Source organism: Strigops habroptila, chromosome 1, assembly GCF_004027225.2.
Source record: "Strigops habroptila isolate Jane chromosome 1, bStrHab1.2.pri, whole genome shotgun sequence".
NCBI classification, from domain to species: domain Eukaryota; kingdom Metazoa; phylum Chordata; class Aves; order Psittaciformes; family Psittacidae; genus Strigops; species Strigops habroptila.
The window spans coordinates 21,698,461-21,714,314 of record NC_044277.2 but is presented as its reverse complement, the minus strand read 5'-3'; the positions used below and the strand labels follow the sequence as shown (position 1 = coordinate 21,714,314).

Sequence of the window (15,854 nt, the reverse complement as noted above, 5' to 3'; positions counted from 1 at the left end):
TTCTCTTTAGAAATTCCAGCTTTAAACATTATTTGTGAACTTCCTTGCCTGAGAGTAGGATTATCTCAGACTTTACTATTTTGTTACTGTATTTTGTGTGTATAATCTCAATTATTTTGCTGTGTGATCTTAGTGTTCACTGCATCAAGATGAGACTGTATCATTTGGCCTGCAGTTTCTGTGCAGTCTGCAGGGAGTTAAGCGTAACTTGTTGGGAATGTTAATGGAAGTTGTGCATAATTTGCCTGTGCATCACACTGAAATTTACCCTTTGGGGTTACTGAGCCAGTGAAAATTCTACCGGGTGCCAGAAGACTGACGAAACCATCAGATTATCTTAATGACAGATTTACACTCTCCTCGTGTTCTGTACTTTTTCAGATTTTGTAACTCTGATTTATGAAACTTTGCAAACCCAAGTCCTTCCTGCTGTATGCTGATCTTGTGGCATTTCTTGTAGAAATCAGGCTTTACTGTGGTGAGGATATGTGGTCAAAATAGCCTGTACCTGAAAGTTGTGCCATACTTGATGTATTAATAGACTGCTACCCTCAATCCCAGAGGTGACTACATTTCAACAGCATAGTGCTTATATTATTAATAAATACTGAAGCTTAGAAAATGAAAAGCCTTTAGAAAAATGTGGAAGATTGTTCCTATATCAGAAAAAGAGAATAAGGAGTATTGCAAGGAGTAGGTAAGTCCCTAATGTAAGAAAGATCTCCTCTCTATATACTTTTGTTTCTCAATACTTGCAACAATAAGTTGCCACTAATCAATTAAATTAAATACTGTTGCTTCTGCTATTAGAAAAGCGAGTGATCTTCACATAAACTCAGTCTCAAGATGCATGACAGTTAGTAGAAAAAAATGGGTTTGACAGTTAGTAGTGTATCACTTTCCTGTTTAAAATGTCCTGCAGAAGTCTCAATTATAGCATAGCGCTACTCTGTGCTTTCTTAACAAAAGCTATTAGTGTGTTTAGAGTAATTTTTCCATAATGGAAAAAGCCAGTATCTGTGACAGATTACATTACTGTACACACCTGCATTTGCTCTGAACCTGCTAGCCTGATAAATTGATAAGTTCGTCACATGTTGTTTTAAAAAGGCAAAGAACATAATTCCTAATAAAAGAATGCTACATATTTCTTCTAAAAGGTTAAAAAGCATTTCTCAGGGCTCTTAAATTACCATATTCTGATACCAAGGGAAAATAAAACCTGGGCTTAGAGTCTTGTTTGTACTTAGAGGGCTTTCCGGACAGGAAGGCAATCTTGATGCAATTCAGTAAGCCACAATACCAGTGGGGCATTACAGGTGAAAAAATTGCAGCTGTACCCCTCACCACAATGTATTACAACTGTACACTGGAATATTTCCTGTACAGAAATAGGGCTTGGTTAACTTTGTTTCCCAAGAGTAGATCACATTAAAATGTTATAAAATCATGATTTCCTGCATTTGAATACTTGTGGTTTCTCAACTGGTTCCAATATTACAAAGGGTTTTTTATAGCTTCTATTAGTTGAAGATGTATAGAAGTTTTTTTCCAAAGTCAGCTAAAAGGCAGTTATGTATTTTTAAAGAACAGTTTCTCTCAGAAGACAGGAGTTTTCTTTCACATCTATTACACACATTTATTATAAGTATTTAATATTTATTGTAGTATAGATGTAAACTTAAATATAAACTGCAGTATAGATGTAAATTTAAATAAAATGAAATAAATATGCTAATAGGACCATAAATAAATTTGTTAAATGGAGTTGAAAGAGCCAAGGTATATGTTATTACTCAGGAAGCAAAATAGTAGTTACTTTCATTATTCAGCTAAAGACCTCAGTATAAATAGGGAAAAAATTAAGCAGATATTGCATATTCAATCTTAAAGTATTTATAATTTAAATGTTCTAGCTTTAGGACAAAATTTCTTAATCAAATTCAAAGAGAAGTAAAACACATTCTGTGAAGAAATTATATGGGGTAATTTTGAAAAACTTTTCCAGTTGTGGTATCCAATTATTCCTGAGTGTTGAAAATTGAGAGTGCACCGTAGTGGAATAACTTTAACTGCCCAAAATACATGAGTATGTAACAAGTCGAAATGGTGTCAAAGTACAGAAAACCATAATAAAAACACAAAGAGGATTGAGCTGGGGGGACAGCAAATTCTTTGTACAGAGAGAATGTTTTTAATCCTAGTACTAGTGCTAATCTTAATACTACTAATACTCTGCTAAATTTTTACCTCACTGTAAACCACCACATCTTTTTTTTTTTTTATTATTATTTTGTTTGGATCTTCATGAAAAAGGAAAATTGGTGGTCTGTAGCTGTGGCAGGAGAGGCTGTTTTCCACACTGATATGATACAATCTTAGCCCTGAGGAAGGCTAAAAAAATGTTATCCAACGGGCAGTTTGGTTTGTAGCACGATTTCACAATGTCAATCATGTAAGATAAACAGGAGTGTGGACGTTGAAGTATCGTACAGTTGTCCAAAATGTTGTTCCACTGGTCAAATTGGACTGTGTGTGTTGTGCGAACAGGCATATTAAAGAGGTTTTATTCTATTTAATATTAATTTTCATTTTCATTTCTCTGTAATATATTTTTCTACAGCGTTCTTTTGCTATTTTATATAAATAATACTTCCAAATCAAATTTATAAGTAATGTTCTTGGTAGTTATTGCCAGAATTTTTTCCCTAATAAAAATCTGGATAAAGCTTTTTATTTCCTACTACTGTTCACCTAAGGGGAGAATTGTATTTTTAAGGCAGTTGGCCCTAAAACCCTAAAATATCCTAATAACAGAATAGCTTTATTGCAGAGCAATCAGTTTACTCTTGCTCAGGAAGCTGGAGTTAAAATCTCAGCATGGGTTGGTGTCTGACACAAAGTGCTAGTTTGTACTGTATTCTGCCTCTCGTTCACTTAGGTGGCCCTGCTTGGAGGAGATAAAACACACACACGCTTCCTGTCTTCTGTGTGCATTTTCTTGTACAGTAGTTGTTTCTGGAACAAGAATAACTTCATTTCCAAGAGGAAGCGCCCACGATCTGTGGGACTGAGATTCACGAACTGAACATTTATTCTGTGAAAGCTTATTTTATAGCAAAAACATGAATCAAAAGGAAGCATCGCTGAAAACAACATTAAGCACATTCTACAACCCAGCTCTTAATATCTTTCTCAGTTGGACAAGATGTACTTTGCAGCCTAAGAGATCTACATATGTATAGTTAAAAGTCCATTTTCATATTGATTTAAAAATCATATGTTCCAGTATTTAAGTAATAAAGCAATAATACTTTTATATAGCCTTCATTCAGCGACCTCAAAGCAGTAGGCAGAGGGCCATAGCTTTTTCCTAGAGGCAAAAAAGATGTCTGTGAAGAAGATGGGATTAGCTAAGAAATTGAGATATTTTAATTATTTCTGTCACAAACAGCAGCGATGTCTCTGTCTGAGATCTGTTAGCATTATGACAATATGTATAGTGAATAATAGGTATTGATCATTTACGGTAACGTAACAGTTTGTGGAAGTGCACTGGTGTTGGCCCTCAGCTCAGCTAGAGAGCTCAGCTATAGAAACATACCTAGTGGTAAGTGGTGTGTACCCAAAGCTTTTAAAATCCAAATTAGCAAAGTATTCTAAAGCTGGGAGGATAACATCAGGACATGGGAAAATCTAGAAGCATGTTGTGCTTATGAAAGCCTTTAAAAGGCACATATGGATCAACAGGCATTTCTCTCTCGTGTTTTATTACACATAACTTTATGTGTGAACAAGGAGTATCCATGTGGTCAATAGCATGTACAACACATGGATGAAAATATTGATATGTAACATAGCATTAACAGATTCTATAGCATTTCTTGACCCCTGGTTTCCAAAAGTACTTAATTGATTCTGGTACAGATAATATGTACACATTATAGGAAGAATAAGAAAAAACGTTATCTGTCACATTGTAGGGCGTTAGTGGTTATACTTCAGTTGGTTATTAACACTGACTTGCTGATAGGTTAACAAGCATGTGGGAAATTACTTGAGGGATGCAGGTTTTTAAGAGGTTTTTTAAGAGTTTCTTTTTGGGTTTGTTTGTTTTGGTTTGGATTTTTTTTGGTGAAATGTGTATGATAGAGGTTTCAGCTCTGCTCAGGTTGAGTAGGTTCTATTTGTAGAGAGCTGTATGTTCATAGACATGATTCTCGTAATGTCTATGTTAATGTAATATATATGAAGATTTCTTTCTTAAAATAGAATGAGAAATTCATAGGGAACAGGAATCCACACACTCCTAATTTAAAAGATTTCTGCTCCTAGGCAACAATTTCAGTTGAGTGGTTTCTTTGTATCCTGTACTCGGAGGGCGCAGGACTGAACCTGTCACTTGGAAGCAACTACTTTCCTTCCTATCAGAATTTGCTAATATGCCATTTTCATTCTTCATCAGAACAGTACCATGCAATTATCAGATCTCCCATGTCTATAGTTGACATCAGTAAGAGAAAAAGAAGGAACTTCCAAAACCTGTGCTTTGCTTTAAATATATTTATCTTATTAACAGTTTTTGTTATAAATACTTAGTGTTTAGGCTGTTTTCATGTTTTCATGAAGCTTTTCACTTTGCTTCTGTTCTCTGTTGTTAATGATGCTGAAAAAAGAAACCCAAACAAAAAACCCAAAACATTTGACTGGTATGATGCTCTCTGTTGCCATAATCATCCTTCTAAACAAATGTTTGTGTCATAGTACATGGTTTTCTTGCAAAATTAAACTAGGAGTTTCTTGGTTAAATCTGAGTTAAACGACAGTTTTATGCACACATAAGTGACAGGGACTGTATGTACAGTGATGGTTCTGTCTGCATTTTATAGGTGAATAAAATCCTTGCAATTAAAACTTTCTTTGAGAACTAGGAAAGAAGACAAAAAGCTATGGAGAAGTGTCTGTTGAAGAAACATGCTTGTTTTTTGGCAGACAAGTTTGTGGTTAGCTATGCTTTGTTAGTGTTTAGTTTTATAGGGGCAGCGCTAGTGCTCACATTTTCTGAGAGATAACAATTGTCTGAATTATAGCTTAGGTTTTATTCAAATATTTAAAGGTAAAAGCACCATAATTTATTCTACATGTGGGGAATTTTTTGTTGTGGCTAATTCATTTATTCCCACTGCCTATGACTCAGTTCTGGCGTTATAGCCCATTTCCAGGCTTTCACAACTATTATTTTTGGCAGCTAATATTGCCCAGAGCTACCATCTTTCCCTAAACTTACCCAGATCAGGCATTAGTAATAAACCCCGTAGAACAAATAAAGCTAGATATGTAGGAATCAAAGACTCTAAGTCAGCTAAGTCTTTTGCAAGCTTCAAACTAAAAAGCTTACAGTTTAGACAGTCCCAAAGCATGAGCTGTATTTTCTATAGGCAATCACATAAAGTGTGTCTTTGACCTTTTACTTCTAATGTGCAGACGGCATCTTGAAACATGCTATCTCTTGCTCTGGTAGATTTCTTGACATATTACAAAACAGGACAAAATTTGTGAGCAAAATTAAAGAGGAATAATCTTTTAAACATGCTTACCAGCCTGCTTTAACTTTTAGGTGATATGGTCTTTCTGACTACTCACACTGCTTAGTCCTGTTGTTCCTGTGCCTTTCCAAATTCCTCATAATTCGCTTAAGAAGTTACCATGAAGTTCCTAAAAGGCAGAAATATTGAAGTACCTACTTTTATTAAAAAAATATATATAAACATATATTCCTCTAGAATTACTGATAGTTTTATGTTATTCCTATTGTAGTGCCACTTACAAAACTCCTTTATTGTGCTATTTAACTTCTTCTTAACTTCTTCTTCTTCCATCTCATTAATCTTAGTGGAAATAGAATTCATCACCTTGCTTAGTCTCTTGTACAATGTCCACTACTTGCCATTCTAATTCAATTTTGTGAGATTCTCATTAGGGAGAATAGCATGTAAAAAAAAAAGGAAAGTTTTGTTTGAGATGTAATTTAAAAGTAAAAAATATCCCAAATAATAGGATAGCTTCATGAGACTTTTGTTGCGCACATGTTACTCATTGACAGGAAAAGATAACTTGGGTGTTGATAGGCAATAGGGGGCACAGACCAAACCAGCTATTCAAATATATTGAATCAGATTCCAAAAGAATCTCAAGGTATTTTAAGGATTGAGATTTAAAAATACTCAGAAATACATACTGCTGTATATAGGAGTACCTGTGCAACAATAAAAGCCTGCAACCTTTTGTCAGAAATTATTCAAATAGGAAATATGCCAAGTATTGCAATATTTTAAATAAAATCAAATGTAGGCTGTAGAGGTTTAAAAGAGAAGTATGTGAGCGTGAATGACTTCACAATGTAGTCCGAAAGATAGCAAATGATGGAAGCTGCTGTTTATATGTTCATAGTTACCATAGGGGAATCCCTTGGATATATCTGTAATTGAAGGGTAGGAACATTGCTGTGGTATTGCGGTCTTTAGTGTTTGTCTACAGGCATTAAACATTAAAATAATTTAATACTGAGAAGTATTGAAATCTAAAACTGTAGTGACACAAAGAGCAAAAAAGAATATGACTACAAACACAATAATGTAATATTTCATATTGCTGCACAGCACTGTTGTAGAGTTAGCAGCACAGAACCAAGAAGGATGTTTTCTGGGTCATCAAGCCCAGCCTCCTTCCAGTGTTTATTACTGTCTTCATCTTATTACCAGATCAAGCTTTTAAAAGCAGCTGTCACAAGCGCAAAGGCTGTCCTTGAACCTCCCTATCTGTTTCTGTTTGGATTTCTAGCCTTACACTTTACTCATAGAGCAACTCAGTTTTTACCCATATTTCTACAGAGCTTTTCTACTGTTAACTATTTCTCTCCTGAGGTTTCTGGGTAGAAAAATCATGTTCCTTTTGTTTTCCTTCATTTGGTCCTCAATTCTGCACAGATCCCACTGTGAGTTAATACAGTTTTAACATGAAGAATTGGAAATGTGTGCCATATCCCAGATGAAGCCCCACTGGTGTCTTATACAAGTCAATTCTTATTTGCCCCTGGCTTTTGGAAGTATCTCACCTAACATGTCTCAGAATGGCATTTGCTTTTTCCAGGCGTCATACTGCTTCATAATTTTTCAGCTGACATTTACATATCTTCACCATTTCCAATTGAATATGCAGCTTATAAACAAATGTGTTGCTATCTTTATGTATACAATGCGTGCTTTTTGATGTTAAAGCAATCCCTTTTTCTCAGAATCTAGTCTTTGAAATTAAATCAGGTCTCCTGACTGATACTGCTGTGCTCCTCTCTGTCATATATGTTACTGGCATCAGAGTTTTGCAGGCAGTTATCAGACACTTTTTTTGTTTGGTTGGTTTTCCTCCATCCTGAATTTAAAAATGTTAGTGACTGTGATTGCCTTTTGCAGTCTTCAGGTATCATTGTGACTTGACAGATGTAGTAAAAATCCATGTTTCAGGCTCTGTAATTCCACATGTTAATTCCTCCAGAATTCTTTGGTGATTATTTATGTTCCCTTGCCCTCCCCACCTTGAACCACTGAGCTCCTTGAATTTTCCTTCTTAACCTTCATTCCTATTAATCAGCCTGCTGTCACCTTCAAGTGCTTTATAGTCCTTACTGAGTAGCAAGGAAGAATACTTACAGAGCTCTTTCTTCTAGCTGAGATTTTCTTACACCTGTACCACATTCTTACTTTTTTTCCTGGTTATTTATATATGTACGTCTATACACAGGCACACAGGGATACAAAAAAGTAATAGCACATTTTTTTACTATTTGCTTTATGTCAACTTGACTTTTATTATTTCTTGAGCATGTACAAATGCCATAACTGGATTTCTGTGTCTTAATTCTAAAATCTTTGTATCTTACGGAGTTTACATTTGTTTTAAATTCATATTCTCATTCATTTTCATGCTATTATTAAAAAAAAGAAAAAGAAAAAGAAAAAAAGGAGGCCTAAGACGCAACCCTTTAAAATTTATGCTTTTATTAAAAGTTCCTAGTGTCTTTAGAAATGTCTTTAATAACATTCTCTCCAGGTCCAGTGATACATCCAGAAATAATCCAAGTATCTTATTTGCAGATTTAAAAATAAGGGATGTAATTAAACAGAAGCTACTATGTATTTATTGGGTTTGGGTTCTCAAAATCACACAGTTGTCTGAATAGCATATTCCATGAAAGAAAAGATCATGTGATTACAGATACTTTACGATTTTTCCCAGGATTTTTATTGATGTGTTGGCCCTCCAGAAGGCATTTTGTGGTCTATCATCATTTTTACTCTGCATCTTTGAGATGCAGTATGACAATAAATGGGTACTTAATAAACTGAGATTTTATTATGTAATGAAATTCATAGAGCTAGTTTATCTTGATACCATAATGTGATCACATCTGATGAATTTTTTGGCTGCTTAATATAAATAATGATCAATTGAATTGTCTTTGTTATTCTTGGGTACTTGGAACAAGTAGTTATTTATGTGCCTAGTAAGCGAAAGTTTGAAGTGTTATACTGCAGTGATGTTGTAAAAACATTATAAGTAACAATAGCACAGAATCTGAGTAGTGGTGAAAATTCTATATGACAGCTTTTATTTAGTTTACTAAATAAACTAAAAAACACTTTTAGTGTGTACAGTAAATCCCATTATATTTGTCATCAAGAATAAAGTAATTATGCCTTCTCCCTTTTATCACAGATTCCTTGCAGCTTGGAGTACTGGGATGAGCTTCAGAAATCATTTGTTGCATTCCGGGAATTCAGTCTGTCAGAAAGCAAAGTCTGTGAACTACAGCTACCAAGCATCAACCTTGTGAATGATCAGAAAGAGCTCATAGCCTCCGACCTGTGGAGGATTGTCCTAAACAGCAGTCAGAATGTGTCTGATGACCAAAGGTAATTTTAACGGAGAAGAACACAAGTCTAATGCTACACTCTGGAGAGATCTTTTTGAAGAGACTTGGGAAATAAGATATTGTTTTCATATGTCGTAAGAGTAGCTGGTGTTAAATGACCCTCAGACTGTAGTTCATCTTCATGCGAGGGCATGGATTGTGCGCAAAAAGAGCTCTCTTAGATTTGTAGGCAGCCTGGCAGCATCACATTCGTCCATTTTCTGAATACAAGGATTACTGTAGAGTGAAGACAAACAGGCCATATCCTGAAACCTCCTAGCTGCACAAGGCAGTAAAATTAGCTAGTTAACAAAAGAAGGGTGAGGCACAATCCATTGTATAACGTAGCAGTAAACATTCTTCTTCCATGTACTCCCCATACATCACCTTTAATTTGTCCTCAGTGCAAGTCAATGAGTAAAATAAGCCAAGTGACTATTTTAAATATATTAAACAAAACTTGAGTACTTCAAGAGCATTACATTATTATTTACAAACCTTGCTTACAATGCTAACAGTAAAAAAAAAAAAAAAAGAAAATTAATCAGTGTTTCCAAACACTGGGATCAATTTTTCATTATGTTTACAGCCGGAAACAATATACAATGGCAAATACTCTATTTGCATTCATTCAGTTTTGGTTAATATGTAGAGTAAGAAGAAATGAGTAGAAGTTCTCTACACAAACAGCAGTAGAATTGCTTTCAAAGATCTTCTTAATATTGTATAATTAGAGCAGAAAAGCAAGAATGACCCTGTTGGATCATTGGTATTTGCTGATTGTTGCTGCCTGCGTATGAACACATGCTTGAATGAGTGTATAGCATCCACATATATGTTATGTGAAGCTACAGAAATCAGAGAAATCAGGAAATATGAACATGGCTAATGAAATCAATGAAGAAAATTAAACATCTGGTTTCCATTAATAGTATCAGGTTGGAAGTGATTTTTTGATGTTAATTGTGAAAGAATGCAGTTTCATCATTGAGAAGTTAAGTGTTTTAGACAAGGTTAATTCCTCTGAATGTGGGACCTTGGCAAAATTGCCTTCCTGGTCAGCTTAACACCACAGAAATGTGAACTCGGTGGGAACTGAAAATGAAGAAGTGAAATTTAGTAGATTTTTTTTTTTCATAAAAAGTTTGGCACTGTAATTATGTTTACTGTTTTCTGCTCAAATAGAGTTCATCACTACGTGCAATGTTTCATTCAGGGACATCTGATAATCTTAGGAATTTAAATTGTTCAGAAAGAGTCTAGGGTTAAAATGAAATATAAATAAGTAAAAAAAACAAAACCAAAAACCAATATAAAACCAGTTTGGGCTGTGATAAACACCTGAAACATTTTACAGCGCATGAATTCACCTACCTAGAAAACATGAACTTGTGAGTTTTCAGTTGGGCGGCTGCAGGCCTGCTCCATAATAATGACCATCCTCAGTGGTATCAGGATGTCAAGTTATAAAGGGGTAGAAATGTTCTCATGCCCTTGAGGTACCAGAAGACTCCAGGAAAGACAATTGCTCTGTTCACAGTAATGATATTAGAAGCATAATGTCCTCCAGATTGTGTGTGCACATAAAAAACTGAAGCACAAACTACAACTGAAAGAAAAGGAATTAAACTGAAGCATTAGCAGTTCACTGAATAGCACGAGAAAAAAGAAGGCAGCAGAAAACATGCACCACACTGCTGAAGCATTTGATGGTAAATAAACAAGTCAAAGGAAAGTGTCTTGAACTGCCAGCTCCTTAGGCACATGTGCAGAGACTGCAGAGTCACTAGTCCTGAATCTTTTGGTGGACTGAGGAATTTATAATAGTTTTAAGAGATGTAGTTTACACCTATACAAACTAGCAGTAGACTGGAAATCTAAAGGTTCATCTAGGTCAGGGTAAACCATATCCAGAAGCCAGAAACCTGAGGGGTATGTGAAGAAAGCCTCTGATTTCAGTCAGAGAAGAAAAAAGGTTATGTTCCCTGCCTCAGCAGCAGTTTCAGATAGAAATTTAAACTGATCTCTCTTTATACTAACTTCAAATAAGGCTGCATTGCAAACTTTCGTGAAGGATGACTGCAGGAAGGACTGGCGTGGAAGAAGTAGTCTTCTAATAATCTCCAGACCAGTCCTTCTCTGGAGAGGGTCTTTTACAATGGCATGTAGGGATATGACAAGGGAGAATGGCTTTAAACTGACAGAGGGTAGATTTAGATTAGACATTAGGAAGAAATTCACTATTGAGGGTGGTGAGGTGCTTGCACAGGTTGCCCAGAGAAGCTGTGAATGCCGCATCCCTGGAAGTGTTTGAGGCCAGGTCGGACGGGACTTGGAGGCACCTGGTCTAGTGGCAGTTGTCCCTGTCCATGGCAGGAGAGGTTGGAACTAGATGATCTTTAAGGTCCCTTCCAACTCTAATCATTCTATGAATCTGTGACCAGCCTGGGGTGATCCTTCTCAGAGAAACTCAGGTCAGAAAAACCTCGGAGATGAGGCTTTGACCTAAGGTGCTTGAGGCACACTGTTGCTTTCTTGAAGACACAGCCAGTGTCTTCAAGAAGATCATGCCAGTCACATGTCACTGACCTTGAGGTTTTGAGACTGTTCACAAGCACTGAAATACATATAGTTACAGCTACAGAACAAGTTTAAGGTACCAGTTAAGCCCCAAAGGATCACGTTCTATTAAAGGGAAGCCTTGTTTAGGAGCTGGTGACAGATGCTGTGGACCTGCAGGGAAAGCCAACTTTTCTAGACCCCTTGTAGCATATAGGAAGTCTATGTTGACAGTAATTTTGCTGAAACTTTGGCTTCATCAAACAAACATATTGGTACCAGTATGGATATTTTCTTGTGACCAAGCACCCTAAAATGTATTCTGGATTCTGCTTGGCCAAAAATGACAAACTTTTTTTGTTTTGTGAACATTTAACATGTCATGGTAAACTTCAATGCTAGGCTTGTTCCTAAAGCAGACATTTAACGTGAGATCTTACAGACATGAGAAGAGCCACGAGGAGCTGTGCTCAAAGCTAGTGCCAGGTGTTAGACTAGGGAACTTCAAGGCTGAGGGATCTGCAAGTGGGAGGATCTCGGTTTTCCTGGAGACTCATGATGATTTGACATTAATTACATGCTGTAACTGTATGATTGATTAGCAAATTTAATTCACTATTAATTGTAAAGTATAAAAATGCTTAGATTTGTTGAAGTTTATTTTCTCAGTTTGATCTTGCATTTTGAGTCAGACTCTAACAGCTGCCATATGCATGCAGCTGCTCCTCAATGATATTTTTTGCTTCAAATTCTGCGGAGGTTTTTTTTGTGGTAACCTGTATGATATGCTAATCATTAATAGCAGAGAACTGATCCCTTGTGTTTTAAGTACTTTATTACTGATTCCTAACATCATTTATAAAGTATGAAACTTACGTGGCTCGTGTGACAAGAAAACAAGAAGGTTTGTGAGAAGATGTGGATCCAGCTGATATGTTCAGCAGTAGCTGGCAGGCTGAAGTATATCAACCAATAATGAACACACGAATATGCAAAGATGTCATGATCCAAATCTTGTGATATGAAAGTTTTTTCTGAGTTTGATCAGGAACTAATTAGAAGTATAAAAATCAAGGAGCTATCTGGTTAAGGACAGAATTTTTATGTGTATATTGTTTATTTTTAAGAATTTTGCAGACCATTCATTATTCAATGAATGTATAAGGCTGGAATGAACATTTGTCAGTGTTTATTCAATGAATGAACAAGTCTGAAGTTCTAAAGGAAATAATTTAGCATCCCCTTAGGGATTTAGTATAGTCTATTGAAGGAATCATGTATAGCATAAACGACTGTTTATGGAAGACCTTAGAACAGGGGATTAAAAGCAAATTATCATAAAATAAAGTATTTGCATAGATTGCATTTTTATGTTGCAGTACTAACAAATTATAATAAAAATTACTTTCATTTAAAGCCCTGTTTGGTTGGTGAGACACTAAAGCCCCTCCTTAGTTTGGTAGGGAGGAGTTTATCATTCTTTGTTTAAGCGGGCTGCATTGCAAGATGTTTTATATATTTGTGCATCTCCTGTGTAATGTAAACAGTATTTTTATAATTACCGACATACTAATGTGAAATAGTAATTGAAAATGCCTTAAGATACAAACCGTGAAACAAGTACAAAAACATTTAAATAAGCCTTAAATTGCTACTTTTTAAAAATTAAAGTGAGGAATCATGATCATGTTTCTTGCTAATTGTTTTAGCTTTTATTCAAAGTAAATGATGTACTGGATTTTGACCTCTAACAATTTGGGTTCAGACCAGCATTTGACTCATAAATTAAATGAGTTAAGTGGTCTCTTTCTTCTTCCCAGTGGATATTTTCCCATGTTGCGGTTTCATCACAAATGGCAGTTTTGGTTTAAATATTCCACTCTTAAAATAACAAGAATAATGCAGGTCACTGTTAAGTCATTGTTCCCAGTTGCCATATATTTAAATTGAACTGTTTTGCTTGATGTGAAGCTAGCATACTTTGTAATATATAATTACTTCGAATGGAGGTGTTTTCCATTTTAAAAATTTTCTTATTTCACAGGATTTAAAAAAAAAAAGGGGGCAAAAAGAAATTTCTGATATTAAAGTCAGGTCAGCTTTGTTTAGAATTTCCTCTGGTTTTGCTACACCCATCTCTCAGCATGGTGTGCCAAACACAAAGCAGTAGAAGCTGGTTATTCCTTTTCTCCCCAGCTGAAAAATTGTGGACAGTTGACACGTCATTTTGTAGCTCCAAAGCAGCCAAGAGAATGTGGGAATTTTTTTTATACTGTATTCAGTTCATGTACAAATTTTGATTTCACAATCAGATCTAACTCTGATGTTAATGCTCCTATTGTTGTTCACCAAGGCTTAATAGAAAGTTACCTGGGGTTTCAGTAACTGCTTTATTTTCTGTTTGTGCACAATATGTGATGAAGGGCTGTGTCTTTGATTTCTGCACTTTATGCAAGGTAAAAGGATAAAATAGCAGTGCTAAAGGTCTGACTCTACTAGGCAAAAAGTTTAAATGGGATTTAATTTAAAATCGGAGGGTCACGGTAGTGGTTGTAAGGACTATAGTCCCCCTTTTTAAAACTGCTCATTCAATATTGTGATCTCTTATTACAGTTCTGTATTAAATCAATAATCAATCAATCAATTTGACCTTCCCTCATGTGGAAGAGGATGCAAGGCCAGTTCCGTCCCAGGGAACAACATTGTCCCATCCTCATTTGCTGTTTCACTCTGGTTATTTTTTTAAGCATATGGTTGGACTCTGAAGTTTGTTAGGGAATCATTTTAGTGGTGGGCCTTTTTGGTTTCTAAGGTGACTGTCCATGAACCACTTTGAATCTTATTGTTCCAAACATTTTGACTTCCATAGTATTACCTCTGCTTGGTCTGCTGCTTGTGGGGCAGAAAAGGTTGGAGCAAAGTATGGCTAAATGCTTTAAATTATTTCCCTGGTGTGAAGCTCCTGCCACATTTCCTCCTGCATCAGGCATGTTATGTTACCCTGTAATCACTGTGGTTATGAAGGAGAAATGAGAAAGGTCCCATTACAGTAAAATGCTTGGTAAATAAAAAGCAGGTATATATAATTTGACGAAGTAAGTATTTAGAGATTTTGTTTGGGTTTTCTATTTTATGAAAATGCCCATCTCCAAAAAAACATCTTTAAGGAAATTAAAATGCTGAATCACTGATAGGTGACTTGAGGAATAGGCTTCTAAGGAAAAGAAATTTAATTTTAGAATGAACCTCAAATTTCAGAAATAAATGTCCTTCTTTGTTACTGCAGATAGTGCTGTAGCTGTTTGTGCAAATTAAGTAGTAATTCAAAGTATTAAAACATAATTAAAAACAAAAAGTTCCTCATAGTTTGGTTAACATTTGTTTGTACCTCTCTACCCTTTTTCTGTTTTCATTCCATGTCTGAATGGAATGAAAACAGAACTTCTGTTTCTAATTAAAATGCAATGAGCAACAATACTGAAAATATTGACAATTATTCTGAGAGAACTAGCCAGTTTCATAGATTCGAAAGTGTTTAATGGTCTGAATCAGCATACGAATTTTGGTGGCTTTTGGATTTGTTTCCATGCTTTGGTTCCAAACAATGTAAGGAATATCCATGGCAGAGCAAGGAAAAGCATCCCATTTCTCTGACTGTAGTCCGGTCCCATAGACATTTTATCATGTGAACACAAAGAATAATTTTATTTCCTAATATGCCGGTTCTTTAAAGGCCTACAACACCATTTTCGAAATGTGAATGGGCAATTTGAAGAGATAAAGAAGCACAGGAAAGCAACTAAAAATCTGATTAAGTTATCTATCTTTCATCATTCACTGACCTAATCCATTCTTGATGTCTTGTCTTGATTCTTTGATAACTGGCTAATTTTAGTTGTGTTTTACTGCTACAGAAGTATTTTAATTTATGTCCACAAATCTGAAGTTGGATTTAAGCTCCATAAATTAATACCGTGCTTGCTAGCTACCATAGCACAAAAGAATAGTGATAAATTTACTTATCCATGGAATTTTATGCATTTGCAGCCGAACATCTTGAGTACCTCCTATACTTGTGCATAATTTTGCATTAACATGCATGGAATTATGAAAACTTTATTCCTAAGGGTGTAAGACATGTTGATTTGAAAACCAATTTAAAATTGTGTTTGAATTTAAAATATCTTTAAAATGTTTATTCACAGTGCTTTGTAAAAGCTAATTACTTTCTGACAAAAATAGTAAGTTGGCCTTAGTCCTTCATTAGATTTTATATTAAAAATAAAATCATTATTTGACTGAGGATATGGACTTAGCTTTCTTGAAT

General features: G+C 35.3%; 1 protein-coding gene across 15 annotated transcripts in view; it reads left to right on the top strand.

The window, feature by feature from the left end:
• Window positions 1–15,854, top strand: part of VPS13B (vacuolar protein sorting 13 homolog B) — a 444,484-nt gene that overhangs the window by 370,679 nt on the left and 57,951 nt on the right. For all 15 annotated transcript variants that reach the window (XM_030480526.1, XM_030480557.1, XM_030480551.1 and 12 more), the window contains one exon: window positions 8,773–8,969. In XM_030480526.1, the coding sequence (XP_030336386.1) occupies window positions 8,773–8,969 (197 nt within the window). The remainder of the gene's footprint in view (window positions 1–8,772; window positions 8,970–15,854) is intronic.